The following is a 19,299-nucleotide window of genomic DNA, read 5'->3' as shown; positions in this document are numbered from 1 at the left end:
GATACAATTGTCTGCTTGGTGTCACTAAAGTACCTTATCACAACCCCCAGGTACTTAGAAACACTTACATCCGTTGTCTCATCGAGGAGGCTGAAACGCTGCTCACCCACATCTGTGGACTCATCGAGGAGGAGGCTGAAACGCTGCTCACCCACATCCGTGGACTCATCGAGGAGGAGGCTGAAACGCTGCTCACCCACATCTGCAACCAACTTTTTCAGAAAGTATGGTGCTTGAACACCATTAATTATTTCTGTGCACTTTGTCCTGTGCATTTTGAAGTGGGTAGCAGCAGTGGAGTCTGAGAAAGCAGCTCTACATGCTTCTCCAATGTGATCACATGGCAGCATAGAACAGTGCTCAGCGATAGCTAATGCCATGGTGCCTCAGCCTTTTTTGCAGAGTAATTTTTTAAACTATAGATGGAGCTTGTTTTGGGTGGAACTGTTATAAGGCTTTGCCTTTTGAGTATGTTTTTGAGTTGTCGTGTTATTTTTACATCACTAAGTTTGGTGTAGAAATCAGCCGTACAATACAGGCAGTATGCCCATGTATCATCTCCAATAAACGGCTTCAACCAGCCTTTGAATTCAGGGTTTGATTCCCACTCCTTTCTGTATTTTTGAGTGTACAGTTTAGACTGAGACCTGATGAGCTAGCCAGCTAGATGTTTAGCTTATGTCACAGAGAGGCACACACACACAGTGGACTAGGTAATTGACTGAGGCTGTTTGGACTGGGCCGCCTGTGAGTGCTTTGGGACAGGGGTGGGGCCCACGGCAGCACCCGCTGCTCGTTGAGAAGAGTACGGTAAGAACGATACGTGCTTTCACGTCAGTCTCCAATAACACCAGAAAAAACTCACTAGATTTGTCGCTAGTCAGCCTTTTTTTTTTAGAAAATGTGTTGCTAGAGGGGTCTGAATACTCGCTAAATATAGCGACTAAGTCGCTAAATTGGCAACACTGGCCAGAAGTCAAAAGAAGTCAAACCCACGGAAATTGAGGTGGGAGGGGCTACAATGTGGTACTTTCAGACCCATGAAATGTACCCGTTACTACACAGGCGTTCAGAACGTGTGCAGTGGCACAATTTCATGCATCTGAAAGTACAATATTCAAAACGTTCTAATCACCTTTAAATGCACACTGAACAGGTGTAATGAACGCGTGTAAAAATGGCCATAACAGGTGTTCAAATCAAGACGGTTTGCAACTCTTGGCCTTCCATAGACTTGTGGGAGTAGTGCTAATGACGTCGCCCACTATGCGCTTTCGGTAGCCTGATTGCGTCCAGACATGCGAAATCCCCGTCTTTTCAATGCGAGCTTTGTATTCTAATAGCAGAAGTCACGTGTAAGTAAGTGTCAACTGTCAGCGAGCTAATTTCTTTACATGAGCTTTATAAACTCAGAAAAAAAAGAAACGTCCTCTCACTGTCAACTGCGTTTATTTTCAGCAAACTTAACATGTGTAAATATTTGTATGAATTTAAGATTCAACAACTGAGACCTAAACTGAACAAGCTCCACAGACATGTGACTAACAGAAATGGAATAATGTGTTCCTGAACCAAGGGGGGGTCAAAATAAAAAGTAACAGTCTGTATCTGGTGTGGCCACCAGCTGCACTAAGTACTGCAGTGCAGCTCCTCATGGACGGCATCAGATTTGCCAGTTCTTGCTGTGAGATGTTGCATCAGATTTGCCAGTTCTTGCTGTGAGATGTTGCACCAGATTTGCCAGTTCTTGCTGTGAGATGTTACCCCACTCTTCCACCAAGGCACCTTCAAGTTCCCGGACATTTCTGGGGGGAATGGCCCTAGCCCTCACCCTCCGATCCAACAGGTCCCAGACGTGCTCAATGGGATTGAGATCCGAGTACAGGCCTCGGTGTAACGCTCATTCCTTCAACGATAAACACAAAATTCGACCATCACCCCTGGTGAGACAAAGTGCGACTCATCAGTGAAGAGCACTTTTTGCCAGTCCTGTCTGATCCAGCGGCGGTGGGTTTGTGCCCATAGGCAACATTATTGCCGGTGATGTCTGGTGAGGACCTGCCTTTACAACAAGCCTACAAGCTCTCAGTCCAGCCTCTCAGCCTATTGCAGACAGTCTGAGCACTGATGGAGGGATTGTGTGTTCCTGGTGTAACTCAGGCAGTTGTTGCCAACCTGTGCCTGTCCCGCATGTGTGATGTTCGGATGTACTGATCCTGTGGAGGTGTTGTTACACGTGGCCTGCCACTGTGAGGACGATCAGCTGTCCGTCCTGTCTCCCTGTAGCGCTGTCTTAGCCGTCTCACAGTACGGACATTGTAATTTATTGCCCCGGCCACATCTGCAGTCCTCATGCCTCCTTGCAGCATGCCTAAGGCATGTTCACACAGATGAGCAGGGACCCTGGGCATCTTTCTTTTGGTGTTTTTCAGAGTCCGTAGAAAGGCCTCTTTGGTGTCCTAAGTTTTCATAACTGTGACCTTAATTGCCTACCTTCTGTAAGCTGTTAGTGTCTTAACGACCAGTCCACAGGTGAATGTTCATTAATTGTTTGTGGTTCATTGAACCAGCATGGGAAACAATGGTTAAACCCTTTACAATGAATATCTGTGAAGTTATTAGGATTTTTACGAATTATCTTTGAAAGACAGGGTCCTGAAAAAGGGACGTTTTCTTTTTTTGCTGAGTTTATGTGTTATAAGTATATCCTACATTAGATGGCAGTAGATACCAAGCCTGCACAAAGCCATGGAGCAATACCATGGTATACATGGGCAGTAATGGGCGTTAGTTCTGATACCATGGTATACATGGGCAGTAATGGGCGTTAGTTCTGATACCATGGTATACATGGGCAGTAATGGGTGTTAGTTCTGATACCATGGTATACATGGGCAGTAATGGGCGTTAGTTCTGTTACCATGGTATACATGGGCAGTAATGGGCGTTAGTTCTGATACCATGGTATACATGGGCAGTAATGGGTGTTAGTTCTGATACCATGGTATACATGGGCAGTAATGGGTGTTAGTTCTGATACCATGGTATACATGGGCAGTAATGGGCGTTAGTTCTGATACCATGGTATACATGGGCAGTAATGGGTGTTAGTTCTGATACCATGGTATACATGGGCAGTAATGGGTGTTAGTTCTGATACCATGGTATACATGGGCAGTAATGGGCGTTAGTTCTGATACCATGGTATACATGGGCAGTAATGGGTGTTAGTTCTGATACCATGGTATACATGGGCAGTAATGGGCGTTAGTTCTGATACCATGGTATACATGGGCAGTAATGGGTGTTAGTTCTGATACCATGGTATACATGGGCAGTAATAGGTGTTAGGTCTGATACCATGGTATACATGGGCAGTAATAGGTGTTAGTTCTCATACCATGGTATACATGGGCAGTAATGGGTGTTAGTTCTGATACCATGGTATACATGGGCATTATGGGCGTTAGTTCTGTTACCATGGTAAACATGGGCAGTAATGGGTGTTAGTTCTGATACCATGGTATACATGGGCAGTATGGGTGTTAGTTCTGTTACCATGGTAAACATGGGCAGTATGAGGGTTAGTTATGTTACCATGGTATACATGGGCATTATGGGCGTTAGTTCTGATACCATGGTATACATGGGCAGTATGGGGGTTAGTTATGTTACCATGGTAAACATGGGCAGTATGGGGGTTAGATCTGATGCCATGGTATACATGGGCAGTATGGGGGTTAATTATGTTACCATGGTAAACATGGGCAGTATGGGCGTTAGTTCTGTTACCATGGTAAACATGGGCAGTAATGGGCGTTAGTTCTGATACCATGGTATACATGGGCAGTAATGGGTGTTAGTTCTGATACCATGGTATACATGGGCAGTAATAGGTGTTAGTTCTGATACCATGGTATACATGGGCAGTAATAGGTGTTAGTTCTCATACCATGGTATACATGGGCAGTAATGGGCGTTAGTTCTGATACCATGGTATACATGGGCAGTAATGGGCGTTAGTTCTGATACCATGGTATACATGGGCAGTAATGGGCGTTAGTTCTGATACCATGGTATACATGGGCAGTAATGGGTGTTAGTTCTGATACCATGGTATACATGGGCAGTATGGGCGTTAGTTCTGTTACCATGGTATACATGGGCAGTAATGGGTGTTAGTTCTGATACCATGGTATACATGGGCAGTAATGGGCGTTAGTTCTGATACCATGGTATACATGGGCAGTAATAGGTGTTAGTTCTGATACCATGGTATACATGGGCAGTAATGGGTGTTAGTTCTGATACCATGGTATACATGGGCAGTAATAGGTGTTAGTTCTGATATACCATGGTATACATGGGCAGTAATAGGTGTTAGTTCTGATACCATGGTATACATGGGCAGTAATGGGTGTTAGTTCTGATACCATGGTATACATGGGCAGTATGGGGGTTAATTATGTTACCATGGTAAACATGGGCAGTATGGGGGTTAGATCTGATGCCATGGTATACATGGGCAGTATGGGGGTTAATTATGTTACCATGGTAAACATGGGCAGTATGGGCGTTAGTTCTGTTACCATGGTAAACATGGGCAGTATGGGGGTTAGTTCTGATACCATGGTATACATGGGCAGTATGGGGGTTAGTTATGTTACCATGGTATACATGGGCATTATGGGCGTTAGTTCTGATACCATGGTATACATGGGCAGTATGGGGGTTAGTTATGTTACCATGGTAAACATGGGCAGTATGGGGGTTAGTTATGTTACCATGGTAAACATGGGCAGTATGGGCGTTAGTTCTGATACCATGGTATACATGGGCAGTATGGGGGTTAGTTCTGATACCATGGTATACATGGGCAGTATGGGGGTTAATTATGTTACCATGGTAAACATGGGCAGTATGGGGGTTAGATCTGATGCCATGGTATACATGGGCAGTATGGGGGTTAGTTCTGATACCATGGTATACATGGGCAGTATGGGGGTTAATTATGTTACCATGGTAAACATGGGCAGTATGGGGGTTAGATCTGATGCCATGGTATACATGGGCAGTATGGGGGTTAGTTCTGATACCATGGTATACATGGGCATTATGGGCGTTAGTTCTGTTACCATGGTAAACATGGGCAGTATGGGGGTTAGATCTGATACCATGGTATACATGGGCAGTAATAGGTGTTAGTTCTGATATACCATGGTATACATGGGCAGTAATAGGTGTTAGTTCTGATACCATGGTATACATGGGCAGTAATAGGTGTTAGTTCTGTTACCATGGTATACATGGGCAGTATGGGTGTTAGTTCTGTTACCATGGTAAACATGGGCAGTATGGGCGTTAGTTCTGATACCATGGTATACATGGGCAGTATGGGGGTTAGTTATGTTACCATGGTATACATGGGCATTATGGGCGTTAGTTCTGATACCATGGTATACATGGGCAGTATGGGGGTTAGTTATGTTACCATGGTAAACATGGCCAGTATGGGGGTTAGATCTGATGCCATGGTATACATGGGCAGTATGGGGGTTAATTATGTTACCATGGTAAACATGGGCAGTATGGGCGTTAGTTCTGTTACCATGGTAAACATGGGCAGTATGGGGGTTAGTTCTGATACCATGGTATACATGGGCAGTATGAGGGTTAGTTATGTTACCGTGGTATACATGGGCATTATGGGCGTTAGTTCTGATACCATGGTATACATGGGCAGTATGGGGGTTAGTTATGTTACCATGGTAAACATGGGCAGTATGGGGGCTAGATCTGATGCCATGGTATACATGGGCAGTATGGGGGTTAATTATGTTACCATGGTAAACATGGGCAGTATGGGCGTTAGTTCTGTTACCATGGTAAACATGGGCAGTATGGGGGTTAGTTCTGATACCATGGTATACATGGGCAGTATGGGGTTAATTATGTTACCATGGTAAACATGGGCAGTATGGGCGTTAGTTCTGTTACCATGGTAAACATGGGCAGTATGGGGGTTAGTTCTGATACCATGGTATACATGGGCAGTATGGGGGTTAGTTATGTTACCATGGTAAACATGGGCAGTATGGGCGTTAGTTCTGTTACCATGGTAAACATGGGCAGTATGGGGGTTAGATCTGATGCCATGGTATACATGGGCAGTATGGGGGTTAATTATGTTACCATGGTAAACATGGGCAGTATGGGCGTTAGTTCTGTTACCATGGTATACATGGGCAGTAATGGGTGTTAGTTCTGATACCATGGTATACATGGGCAGTAATGGGCGTTAGTTCTGTTACCATGGTATACATGGGCAGTAATGGGTGTTAGTTCTGATACCATGGTATACATGGGCAGTAATGGGTCTTAGTTCTGATACCATGGTATACATGGACAGTAATGGGTGTTAGTTCTGATACCATGGTATACATGGGCAGTAATGGGTGTTAGTTCTGATACCATGGTAAACATGGGCAGTATGGGCGTTAGTTCTGTTACCATGGTATACAACTCTGAAACTAAGGAAATACTCATCTGGTTTCACATCATGACATGTTCACTTCAGGGAGGAGAGATGAGACACATGCACATCCATCAACAATCATCTTAGCATTTATTGAAATAATTATTTTCAATATACAGTTATTTTTGAAACCAGATTGTTTAGCTATACAACATGACACAGTGCAAGAGTAATGGATTCTGTACATCTTAGAAACAAAACCAAAGAGGACAGACAACCAAGACATAAGACAAAATCACTTTGTTCATATGGATCTTTCACAGAAAGAACAGTCAGTCTGCTTAACCAGAAATTGTGTGACAATACATTAAGGAGACAAGAGGAACCAAAGACACACAGGACAAGACAAGTGAACACAACGCAACAGTGACATCACATGCCTCCTTTCACTCATCCATCCACCTATCCATCTATCCATGCTTTCATCCATTACAAGGAACATCAGTGTTGTAATCTATAAAGTTATTTGTATCTTAGTAATAGATTCTAGAATTTAGTAGAATATTGCATTTTCACTGTTGTAGAACTCCTCAATGGCTTTGCTTCAGTGGACACTGAAGTCAATGCAAAATGTTGTTAGCCATTTTAGATCAAACTACTGTAGTCCAGAAGCCAGCCAATGACTGACAAGATCAATGTTTCTGAATTAGATTACTAAAAAACATTGCACTATATACAAAAGTGAGAATAAACACCAATACTCTGAATATGAACGATCACATAAACACAATATATAAAATCAAAGGCCAAATACAAGCGTGTTCACAAGCTGCTTCTTAAAAATGATAGATTCATGAAATAGTTCATAAATTAGTAGGTTTCTCTCATCTCGCAGTTAGAGTTGAAGATGATGGACAACCAAAGCAAATGAAAGAATATGTTTTCTATTGTCTGCAACATAATACTCCCCCCAAAAAGAGCTGTCACACACCTGACTGATGCGACAGGACTAGTAGGCTATTCAGTGACCATAATGGTAGCCAAGACAATCTCCCTGCACAGTGCACGCAGTGAGAATATGATATGTTATGTGTCATTGTCCATAGAAACAGAGTGAAACAACCTGAGTTTTCTTGCGTTGCTTATTATCAGAGTAATGACAGTTTTAGATGTCTATTCTAAAGTGTTAAATTAGCATTAAAGGACTATTGATGACTATGGGTGAGAGACATCAATGAGAGAGGAACATCCCCCCCCGTGCCTTGTTAATAAACTGAAGAGCTACAATAGTTACCAGGTTTAGTTCAGTTGATCAGTAACATATTTACCTTACATAGAACAAGACAAGAAACTGAAGAATAAAACCCTAATATGGAATGCTACTACACTCTTAGAAAAAAGGTGCTATCTAGAACCAAAAAGGGTTCTTCGGCTGTCCCCATAGGAGAACCCTTTGAAGAACCCCTTTTGGTTCCAGATAGAACCATGTTTGGTTTCAGGTACAACCCTCTGTGGAAAGGGTTCTACATGGAACCCAAAAGGAAACATGATTTAAAACTTCTTATAAACTGGGTGGTTTGCGCCCTGAATGCTGATTGGCTGACAGCCATGGTATATCAGACCTTATTCCACGGGTATGACAAAACATTTTATTTTTACTGCTCTAATTACGTTGCTAACCAGTTTATAACAGCAATAAGGCACCTCGGGGGTTTGTGGTATATGGCCAATAAACCAAAGGTAAGGGCTGTATCGGAGCTCTCCGCGTTGCGTAGTGCATAAGAACAGCCCTTAGCCGTGGTATATATATCAATTATAATGACAAGTTTGGAGCTCACAGGTGAACTGAATTATCGTCATGTCCTATAATATTTTCATTGCAAGTTAATAATAATATTGTATTGCTGAGCATTTATTACATTAGCGCCTAAAATGTATGTGAACATTAGATCTGAAAATGTAGGAGATTCAATCAAAAGTAATGCCATTAATCAGACAACGTTATCTGGGTGAAACTCAGCTGTTTCAGTGTTAGGCTCTACTTCACAATTATTTTTCCAGGTCGACTGTACTTCACAGTGATTTTTTTCAGGTAGACCGTACTTCACAGTAATTTTTCCCAGTAGGCTGTACTTTTATCAGTTGTCTGGTTACCCAAACTCCTTGCTCTGGCTAAACGCTACGCCACGCCATTAGTTTCTTCTCTGCAATGAGTCGGGATCTGAGTACCTTCCTGACAATTTCTAGAACTCAATCACATTTGAACCATTCTGATTGGTCCCAGACACCGATGGGTTGGGCCAGAGCAAGAACACACGTGGGTAAAGCGGTGTTTTAAACATGTGTTATTGGCTTTGATACTCTGGTTAGAGATGATCCAATCGCTGATGACTTTGTTTTGTACAACACCCCTCATTTTGACGTCACCACAAGTTATTTCAACGATGGCAGTCTCAGACTGAAGTATTTAGAGAACATAGAGCAGAGGAAGAATTCAGTTTGAGTCGTCAGGCAACTGAATCAGTGCTTCTTTTGCCTAAAAGTAGTACCTACAGTGGCTCGCGAAAGTAATCACCCCCTTGGCAATTAATCCTATTTTGTTGCCATACAACCTGGAATTAAAATAGATTTTTGGGGGGTTTGTATCATTTGATTTACACAACATGCCTACCACTTGAAGATGCTAAATATTTTTCATTGGGAAACAAACAAGAAATAAGACAAGAAAACTGAACTTGCATAACTATTCACTCATTGTCCTGCTGGAAGGTGAACCAATCTCAAATCTCTGGAAGACTGAAACAGGTTTCTCTCATGAATTTCCCTGTATTTAGCGCTATCCATCATTCCTTCAATTCTGACCAGTTACCCAGTCCCTGCCAATGGAAAAACATCCACACAGCATGATGCTACCACTACCATGCTTCACTGTGGGGATGGTGTTCTCGGGGTGATGAGAGGTGTTGGGTTTGCCCCAGACAGAGTGTTTTCCTTGATGGCCAAAGAGCTCAATTTTAGTCTCATCTGACCAGAGTATCTTCTTTCATATGTTTGGGGAGTCTCCCACATGCCTTTTGGTGAACAGCAAACATGTTTGCTTATTTTTTTTTTAAGCAATGGATTTTTTTTCTGGCCACTCTCCCATAAAGCCCAGCTCTGTGGAGTGCATGGCTTAAAGTGGTTCTATGGACAGATACTCCAATATCCACTATGGAGCTTTGCAGCTCCTTCAGGGTTATCTTTGGTCTCTTTGTTGCCTCTCTGATTAATGCCCTCCTTGCCTGGCCCGTGAGTTTTGGTGGGCGGCCCTCTCTTGGCGGGTTTGTTGTGGTGCCATATCCTTTCCATTCTTTAATAATGAATTTAATGGTGCTCAGTGGGATGTTCAAAATGTTGGATATTCTTTTATAACCCAACCCTAATCTGTACTTTTTCTCCACAACTTTATCCCTGACCTGTTTGGAGAGCTCCTTGGTCTTCATGGTGCCGCTTGCTTTGTGGTCCCCCTTGATTAGTGGTGTTGCAGACTCTGGGGCCTTTCAGAACAGGTGTTTATATACTGAGATCATGTGACAGATCATGTGACACTTAGATTGCACACAGGTGGACTTTATTTAACTAATTATGGGACTTCTGAAGGTAATTGGTTGCACCAGATCTTATTTAGGGGCTTCATAGCACACTTTTCTTAAACATGTAGTTTTTTTCATTTCACTTCACCAATTTGGACTATTTTGATGAAATCAAAATAAAAATACATTTAAATTACAGGTTGTAATGCAACAAAATAGGAAAAAAGCAAAGGGGGGGTGAATACTTTTACAAGGTACTGTATTTCACCTGATGAACAGTAGGCCGTGTATGACTAGGCTAGGTAATGTACCTATTTCACCTGATGAACAGTAGGCCGTGTATGACTAGGCTAGGTAATGTACCTATTTCACCTGATGAACAGTAGGCCGTGTATGAGTAGGCTAGGTAATGTACCTATTTCACCTGATGAACAGTAGGCCGTGTATGAGTAGGCTAGGTAATGTACCTATTTCACCTGATGAACAGTAGGCCGTGTATGAGTAGGCTAGGTAATGTACCTATTTCACCTGATGAACAGTAGGCTCTGTATGAGTAGGCTAGGTAATGTACCTATTTCACCTGATGAACAGTAGGCTCTGTATGAGTAGGCTAGGTAATGTACCTATTTCACCTGATGAACAGTAGGCCGTGTATGAGTAGGCTAGGTAATGTACCTATTTCACCTGATGAACAGTAGGCCGTGTATGAGTAGGCTAGGTAATGTACCTATTTCACCTGATGAACAGTAGGCCGTGTATGAGTAGGCTAGGTAATGTACCTATTTCACCTGATGAACAGTAGGCCGTGTATGAGTAGGCTAGGTAATGTACCTATTTCACCTGATGAACAGTAGGCCGTGTATGAGTAGGCTAGGTAATGTACCTATTTCACCTGATGAACAGTAGGCCGTGTATGAGTAGGCTAGGTAATGTACCTATTTCACCTGATGAACAGTAGGCCGTGTATGAGTAGGCTAGGTAATGTACCTATTTCACCTGATGAACAGTAGGCTCTGTATGAGTAGGCTAGGTAATGTACCTATTTCACCTGATGAACAGTAGGCCGTGTATGAGTAGGCTAGGTAATGTACCTATTTCACCTGATGAACAGTAGGCCGTGTATGAGTAGGCTAGGTAATGTACCTATTTCACCTGATGAACAGTAGGCTCTGTATGAGTAGGCTAGGTAATGTACCTATTTCACCTGATGAACAGTAGGCCGTGTATGAGTAGGCTAGGTAATGTACCTATTTCACCTGATGAACAGTAGGCCGTGTATGAGTAGGCTAGGTAATGTACCTATTTCACCTGATGAACAGTAGGCCGTGTATGAGTAGGCTAGGTAATGCAGAGAAAACAACACTGAAGAGTAAAACATAAATATAAATGATGACTACATATAAATACCACTCAGTGCTAACATGCCTGTTGTTGTAGCAAGTACATTTTCACTAGTGCAAGGTCTGCCTCTGCATAGCTGTGTGTGTATGTGTGGCATTAGAGCAGATACATGCTTCTTGCATTTGCATGCCTGCATCATTATGAGTTTGAGTGTGTCTCTCCCTTCCCTTCCGTGATTGCACACAGCTCACTCCTGGGGTGGTCTGATGTGGTGTGGGGTCTCCTCAGCTGTTGTCCAGGGGCTGGTCGGCGCTGTGGACTTGGGGCTGGTCGGGGCTGTGGACTTGGGGCTGTGGACCTGTGGGTGGTCTGGGCTGTGGACCTGGTCAGGGATGTGGACCTGGTCAGGGATGTGGACCTGGTCAGGGCTGTGGACCTGGTCAGGGATGTGGACCTGGGGCAGCTGTTCTCTCCAGTAGGTGAACTGGCTGAAGGTGTCAGGGCAGGAGACGTCAGAGACGTGGCCTCTGATCAACAGGGGAAAGACGTGGTCCACCACCTCACACAGACCACCATACCTGGTAGGGACACAAACAGAAACATAATTCACTTCATTGTTCATAGACAGACACAAAGACAGAGAGAGGAAGAGAGAGCTACTGAGGGAGAGAGAAACAGAGACAGACAAAGACAGATGAAGAAAGATACGAGGGAGAAAGATAGAGGGATGAAGAGAAAGAGAGAGATGACTTACGATGAGATGTTGGTCTTAGCGTGTTCCTGAATCAGCTCTCCCTTGGGGTTGACTGTGAAGATCCTGTTTAGGGGAACGCCCACCTCCTTATAGGAATACACATCCTAAACAACAACAACAACAACTTTAACAACCACCGACATACTATCCAAAAACACGCATAAAACAACAACTGCAACAGTAGCAAACAGAATATTCAGGTTGCAAATAGCCTTTTGGCTGAATCTGTCACATTTACAGATCGGTTACAGATCGGTTACAGATCGGTTAATTACTGTGCATGGTTCCAGTCAGATGAAGGCAGATGTTTCCATAAGGTAATGTATGCAGTGATGGAGGGAGCAGGGCTCTCACCGTGGCTCTGTTGCCGAAGGCTGCGTAGAAAGGCTCAGTGTTGGGGTAGAACAGCTGCTTCACGTCGGTCAGACACTGGATCTTAAACCTCTCAGGCTTCTTCTCTATCACCTCCCTACAGGAAGGACAAGAAGGACGCGACAGGACGGACGGAATCATCGTTATACAATACAGGGATAGCAAGTTCTATTACATCAGCGGCTGTACATCGTTACATATGATTGTTCACTTTTGCGTTTGACTCTTTGCTTCTGCTGTGTTTATTTTTACGATGATGATGGTGATGAACGATGGTGTGTGAGTGTATGTGTTTCTCACCTGTGCAGAGCTGAGAACAGACTGCTGGGGCTGAGTAGGACAGGTCCAATAGGCAGCATGGTTCCTCTCTCGTTGACCCAGTGTAGATACCCCCTCGTCATATCAGCCATACCTATGGCCCTCGCTGAGCAGTACATAAACTTATAACCATTCCTGAAAGAGAGAGAGAGGGATAGAGAGAAACAAATCATATTTTGATAAACTCCCATATCTACTGGGTGAAATACCACAGTGTGACATCACAGCAGCAAGATCTGTGACCTGTTGCCACAAGAAAAGGTCAACCAGTGAAGAACACACACCACCCATATGTTTATTTATTTTCCCCTTGTGTACTTTAACTATTTTCACATCGTTACAACACTGTATATAGACATAATATGACATTTGTAATGTCTTTATTCTTTTGGAACGTTTGTGTAATGTTTACTGTTTTCTTTTTATCTACCTCACTTGCTTTGGCAATGTAAACATATGTTTCCCACGCCAATAAAGCCCCTTGAATTGAATTGAAAGATAGAAGGATAGGTAGAGCAAGAGAATGAGATAGTAGAATAATTCAGTCTCAGTGTTTCCTAAGAGCGATGGAGGGGACAGTAGTTTAACTAATGAGCGTCAGGGGCAGGGCTGCCTTCATGAGGGTGCAACGTACTAAACCTTGTAGATTGAAACACCATGAATAAAGTTGATATGATTCATTGATCTTACGTTGAGCCCTATTCTAAATGTGACCTAGGTTTCATTACTGTAATGCTCATCTATAGTTATTGAATTACTCCTGTGGTAACTCACTGGCTGACTCGGTGGTAGAGGCGGGCAATGCCCTGATGCGTCCAGTCTTTACCCAGCGTGGGAAGAATGTGGCCCAGGGTGTCCGACCTGAAAGAGACGCACGCACACACACCTCATTAGACTACCATTAACAGAGATTTCACATGATCACACACAATTGCCAATAAAACTCATGCACACACACACACACACCTGGTGATGGTGCCGTCAATGTCTGAGATGATGATCTTGTCGTCCCAGTTCCAGAGGTAGATGGTGCCTTGGCAGCGGCAGGTGCCCTGGTACTGAGTGGTCACACTGAACACCACCTCATTAGGACCCACCTTCAACTGCAGACTGGCCTGAGGACACAAAGACTACATTACCCATACACCCTCTAATGCTAACCCTGCTACTAAGAGGTTCAACTGCAGACTGGCCTGAGGACACAAAGACTACATTACCCATACACCCTCTAACGCTAACCCTGCTACTAAGAGGTTCAACTGCAGACTGGCCTGAGGACACAAAGACTACATTACCCATACACCCTCTAACGCTAACCCTGCTACTAAGAGTTTCAACTGCAGACTGGCCTGAGAACACAAAGACTACATTACCCATACACCCTCTAACGCTAACCCTGCTATTAAGAGGTTCAACTGCAGACTGGCCTGAGAACACAAAGACTACATTACCCATACACCCTCTAACGCTAACCCTGCTACTAAGAGTTTCAACTGCAGACTGGCCTGAGGACACAGACTACATTACCCATACACCCTCTAACGCTAACCCTGCTACTAAGAGTTTCAACTGCAGACTGGCCTGAGGACACAAAGACTACATTACCCATACACCCTCTAACGCTAACCCTGCTACTAAGAGGTTCAACTGCAGACTGGCCTGAGGACAAAGACTACATTACCCATACACCCTCTAACGCTAACCCTGCTACTAAGAGTTTCAACTGCAGACTGGCCTGAGGACACAAAGACTACATTACCCATACACCCTCTAACGCTAACCCTGCTACTAAGAGGTTCAACTGCAGACTGGCCTGAGAACACAAAGACTACATTACCCATACACCCTCTAACGCTAACCCTGCTACTAAGAGGTTCAACTGCAGACTGGCCTGAGGACACAAAGACTACATTACCCATACACCCTCTAACGCTAACCCTGCTACTAAGAGGTTCAACTGCAGACTGGCCTGAGGACACAAAGACTACATTACCCATACACCCTCTAACGCTAACCCTGCTACTAAGAGGTTCAACTGCAGACTGGCCTGAGGACACAAAGAATACATTACCCATACACCCTCTAACGCTAACCCTGCTACTGAGTGGTTCAACTGCAGACTGGCCTGAGGACATAAAGACTACATTACCCATATAGACTAACTCTAACCCTGCTACTGAGTGGTTCAACTGCAGACTGGCCTGAGGACATAAAGCCTACATTACCCATATAGACTAACTCTAACCCTGCTACTGAGTGGTTCAACTGCAGACTGGCCTGAAGACATAGACTACATTACCCATATAGACTAGCTCTAACCCTGCTACTGAGTGGTTCAACTGCAGACTGGCCTGAAGACATAAAGACTACATTACCCATATAGACTAACTCTAACCCTGCTACTGAGTGGTTCAACTGCAGACTGGCCTGAAGACATAAAGACTACATTACCCATATAGACTAACTCTAACCCTGCTACTGAGTGGTTCAACTGCAGACTGGCCTGAAGACTACATTACCCATATAGACTAACTCTAACCCTGCTACTGAGTGGTTCAACTGCAGACTGGCCTGAAGACTACATTAGCCAGACACACTGAACACAACGTCGCCAGATAAAGAGGTCAGAAGTATTGTTCCTCACCAGCTGCTCTGGGGTCAGTCTGAGGGTCTTCCTGTAGCACACACTACCGGGTGTGAGAAGGGGCTCGGCGTTGCAGGATTCTGAGCCCTGATTGGACAATCTGTGGTCCTCATCGCTGGAGGAAGACTCCTCCTTCATTCTGTCATGACAACAGTTAAGCTATAAATACATTTTTTACTTTATAACCAGAATATTAACACTATATAAAACATGTAGTATACATGACTTTATAACCAGAATATTAACACTATATAAAACATGTAGTACACATGACTTTATAACCAGAATATTAACACTATAAAACATGTAGTATACATGACCTTATAACCAGAATATTAACACTATAAAACATGTAGTATACATGACCTTATAACCAGAATATTAACACTATAAAACATGTAGTATACATGACTTTATAACCAGAATATTAACACTATAAAACATGTAGTACACATGACCTTATAACCAGAATATTAACACTATAAAACATGTAGTATACATGACCTTATAACCAGAATATTAACACTATAAAACATGTAGTATACATGACCTTATAACCAGAATATTAACACTATAAAACATGTAGTATACATGACCTTATAACCAGAATATTAACACTATAAAACATGTAGTATACATGACCTTATAACCAGAATATTAACACTATAAAACATGTAGTATACATTACTTTATAACCAGAATATTAACACTATAAAACATGTAGTACACATTTTTAGGGGTGGTTTCCCGGACAAATTTTAAACCAAAAAAACAAACTCAAAGGAGAATCGGTTCATGAAACCGACCCTTTCTGTATAACGTATATGAGGATCTGTAAACTACAGTATATAAACGTGTATTCAAAATGATTAAATTCTATTGCACATGATAAGCTTTTCTGGTGTTAGAGAAGTGTAGTTACCCGTTGACTGAAGCCATGCTGAGAGAGGTGTCACCCTCATCTCCAACTCCTGTCTCAGACACGGAGTCCTGGGGTAAAACAACCAGTCACACACCCATACAACAACCACGACATTCTAACAAATATAATACGCCAGTCAACTAGGCCTCCAATGCTGTAACTTCTGCAGAAGTTTCCCAGTTATAGTTATGTTATAGAAGTTTGTTCAGGAGGTGTGTTACAGAGGTGTGTGTGTTAGAGGTGTGTGTGTTAGAGGTGTGTGTGTTACAGAGGTGTGTGTGTTACAGAGGTGTGTGTGTTACATAGGTGTGTGTATTTGAGCTGAGGTGTGTACCGATTTGGAGTCGCTGTTCCTGCTGCGCCACGAGAACCACCAGCGGCCTCCTTTCTTGGGCATCTTCTCCTTCATGATGTTCTCCACTGAGGCCTGGAACAAATGCACACAGTTCCTGACCAAAACTACAACTCAACAAAACTACTGAAATGCAAAAACACAGAGATACAAAAAACCCAAATGTAAAAACGTGAAGCTAGTGTCATATGTCTGGATAATGGCGATCTAAGGAAGCGAGCTGGCGACAAAGGGAGGGAGGGAGGGGGGGAGAGAGAGAGAGAAAATAAACACCCAATGAGACGTACAGACAGACAGATATGCTATACCCAACAGGCAGACAGACAAATATGCTATACCCAACAGGCAGACAGACAAATATGCTATACCCAACAGGCAGACAGACAAATATGCTATACCCAACAGGCAGACAGACAAATATGCTATACCCAACAGGCAGACAGACAAATATGCTATACCCAACAGGCAGACAGACAAATATGCTATACCCAACAGGCAGACAGACAAATATGCTATACCCAACAGGCAGACAGACAAATATGCTATACCCAACAGGCAGACAGACAAATATGCTATACCCAACAGGCAGACAGACAAATATGCTATACCCAACAGGCAGACAGACAAATATGCTATACCCAACAGGCAGACAGACAAATATGCTATACCCAACAGGCAGACAGACAAATATGCTATACCCAACAGGCAGACAGATATGCTATACCCAACAAGGACAGACAGATATGCTATACCCAACAGACAGACAGACAGATATGCTATACCGAACAGGCAGATGTACAGACAGACAGATATGCTATACCCAACAGGCAGACAGACAGATATGCTATACCCGACAGACAGACAGACAGACAGACAGACAGACAGACAGACAGACATATATGCTATACCAAACATGCAGATGTACAGACAGACAGACAGACAGACAGACAGACAGACAGACAGACAGACAGACAGGTGGAGTAAAAGATTGAGGTGAAGGGGTGGTTAAGAGAGAGAGACAGATAGACAGACAGACAGACATGCTATACCCAACAGGCAGACAGACAGATATGCTATACCAAACATGCAGATGTACAGACAGACAGACAGACAGACAGACATATATGCTATACCCAACAGGCAGACAGACAGATATGCTATACCAAACATGCAGATGTACAGACAGACAGACAGACAGACAGACAGACAGACAGACAGACATGCTATACCCAACAGACAGACATACAGATATGCTATACCAAACATGCAGATGTACAGACAGACAAACAGACAGATATGCTATACCGAACAGGCAGACAGACAGATATGCTATACCAAACATGCAGATGTACAGACAGACAGACAGGTGGAGTAAAAGACTGAGGTGAAGGGGTGGTTAAGAGAGAGACAGACAGACAGACAGACAGACAGACAGACAGACAGACAGACAGACAGACATGCTATACCCAACAGACAGACAGACAGATATGCTATACCAAACATGCAGATGTACAGACAGACAAACAGACAGACAGACAGACAGACAGACCGACAGACAGACAGGCAGACAGATATGCTATACATAAAAGAGGAAAAAGACTTGAGTGTGAGGACGATGTGGTTAAAGAGAATGCTTTTCAGTGCGCAGGAAGTTCAAACGAGACAGAGGATGTAGGAATTCAAACAAAAACAAAACAAGGCCAGACACAGAACTGGGCAGAACTGGGCCCTAGATTTAGCAGGACTGCTTTTTTATTTTTATTTTACATTGCCATACGATTAATGTGACATATGATAAACCTCAGGTAAAACCATATATATTTGAGATCAGCATATATATATGTAGCCCAGATGCTATGCTAATGGAATGTTGCTAATGTTGTGGAGGTCTTACCATTGGCAGGGGCTTCTGATACACCTGCATAGCCAGCATCAGAGGGGCTGCAGTGGTCCAGTTATAGTACCTGGAGGAGAAAACAACAACACATGATCATTGTTGAATCTCCAGTTTCTACATTTCTTATCAGAAGTACTATATTTGACAGCACACGAAGGGTGTTCTGTACATCACATACTTTTCTGTCAGGGATGTGGTCAGGACAACATATAAAATCGGGATTTTGTCTATGGAATAGGTCAGATATATGAATGGAAGATAGTGTGTCCTGATTAATTAACAGAAATCACATCCCTGCCATCTTCACTGCTATGATGCAGAGTTAGAGGGATTTTACATACTTGGTTCCTATCTTGACAACCAGGTTGGGATCGTCAATGATGGAGGGGTTCTCAGTGAACTGCTGGTAAGAGATGGCTCTCTCCTCAAACTGTTCTATTGAGACACACAGACAGGAGAGGGTTAATATAACTGTTCTGTAGAGACACAGACAGGAGAGGGTTAATATAACTGTTCTGTAGAGACACAGACAGGAGAGGGTTAATATAACTGTTCTGTAGAGACACAGACAGGAGAGGGTTAATATAACTGTTCTGTAGAGACACACAGACAGGAGAGGGTTAATATAACTGTTCTGTAGAGACACAGACAG

The 19,299-nt window shown here is 43.2% G+C and overlaps 1 protein-coding gene across 4 annotated transcripts in view; it reads right to left on the bottom strand.

Moving 5' to 3' along the window:
• Window positions 1-9,955: 9,955 nt before the first annotated feature.
• LOC115123893 (phosphatidate phosphatase LPIN1-like) overlaps window positions 9,956-19,299 on the bottom strand; it is a 47,648-nt gene continuing 38,304 nt past the window's right edge. For 2 of the 4 annotated variants that reach the window (XM_065004294.1, XM_029653251.2), the window contains 11 exons: window positions 18,989-19,082; window positions 18,645-18,714; window positions 16,733-16,825; window positions 16,399-16,466; window positions 15,477-15,615; window positions 13,799-13,947; window positions 13,607-13,693; window positions 12,815-12,967; window positions 12,497-12,611; window positions 12,143-12,246; window positions 9,956-11,966 (listed from right to left, as the gene is read on the bottom strand). In XM_065004294.1, the coding sequence (XP_064860366.1) occupies window positions 11,636-11,966; window positions 12,143-12,246; window positions 12,497-12,611; window positions 12,815-12,967; window positions 13,607-13,693; window positions 13,799-13,947; window positions 15,477-15,615; window positions 16,399-16,466; window positions 16,733-16,825; window positions 18,645-18,714; window positions 18,989-19,082 (1,403 nt within the window). In that variant the 3' untranslated portion in view covers window positions 9,956-11,635. The remainder of the gene's footprint in view (window positions 11,967-12,142; window positions 12,247-12,496; window positions 12,612-12,814; window positions 12,968-13,606; window positions 13,694-13,798; window positions 13,948-15,476; window positions 15,616-16,398; window positions 16,467-16,732; window positions 16,826-18,644; window positions 18,715-18,988; window positions 19,083-19,299) is intronic. The other 2 variants (XR_010459791.1, XR_010459790.1) reach the window with 2 other exon arrangements.

The sequence above is a fragment of the Oncorhynchus nerka genome, linkage group LG18 (assembly GCF_034236695.1).
Source record: "Oncorhynchus nerka isolate Pitt River linkage group LG18, Oner_Uvic_2.0, whole genome shotgun sequence".
NCBI lineage: Eukaryota > Metazoa > Chordata > Actinopteri > Salmoniformes > Salmonidae > Oncorhynchus > Oncorhynchus nerka.
Note: the sequence above shows the minus strand (reverse complement) of the source record. Positions and strands in the feature narration are given on the sequence as shown.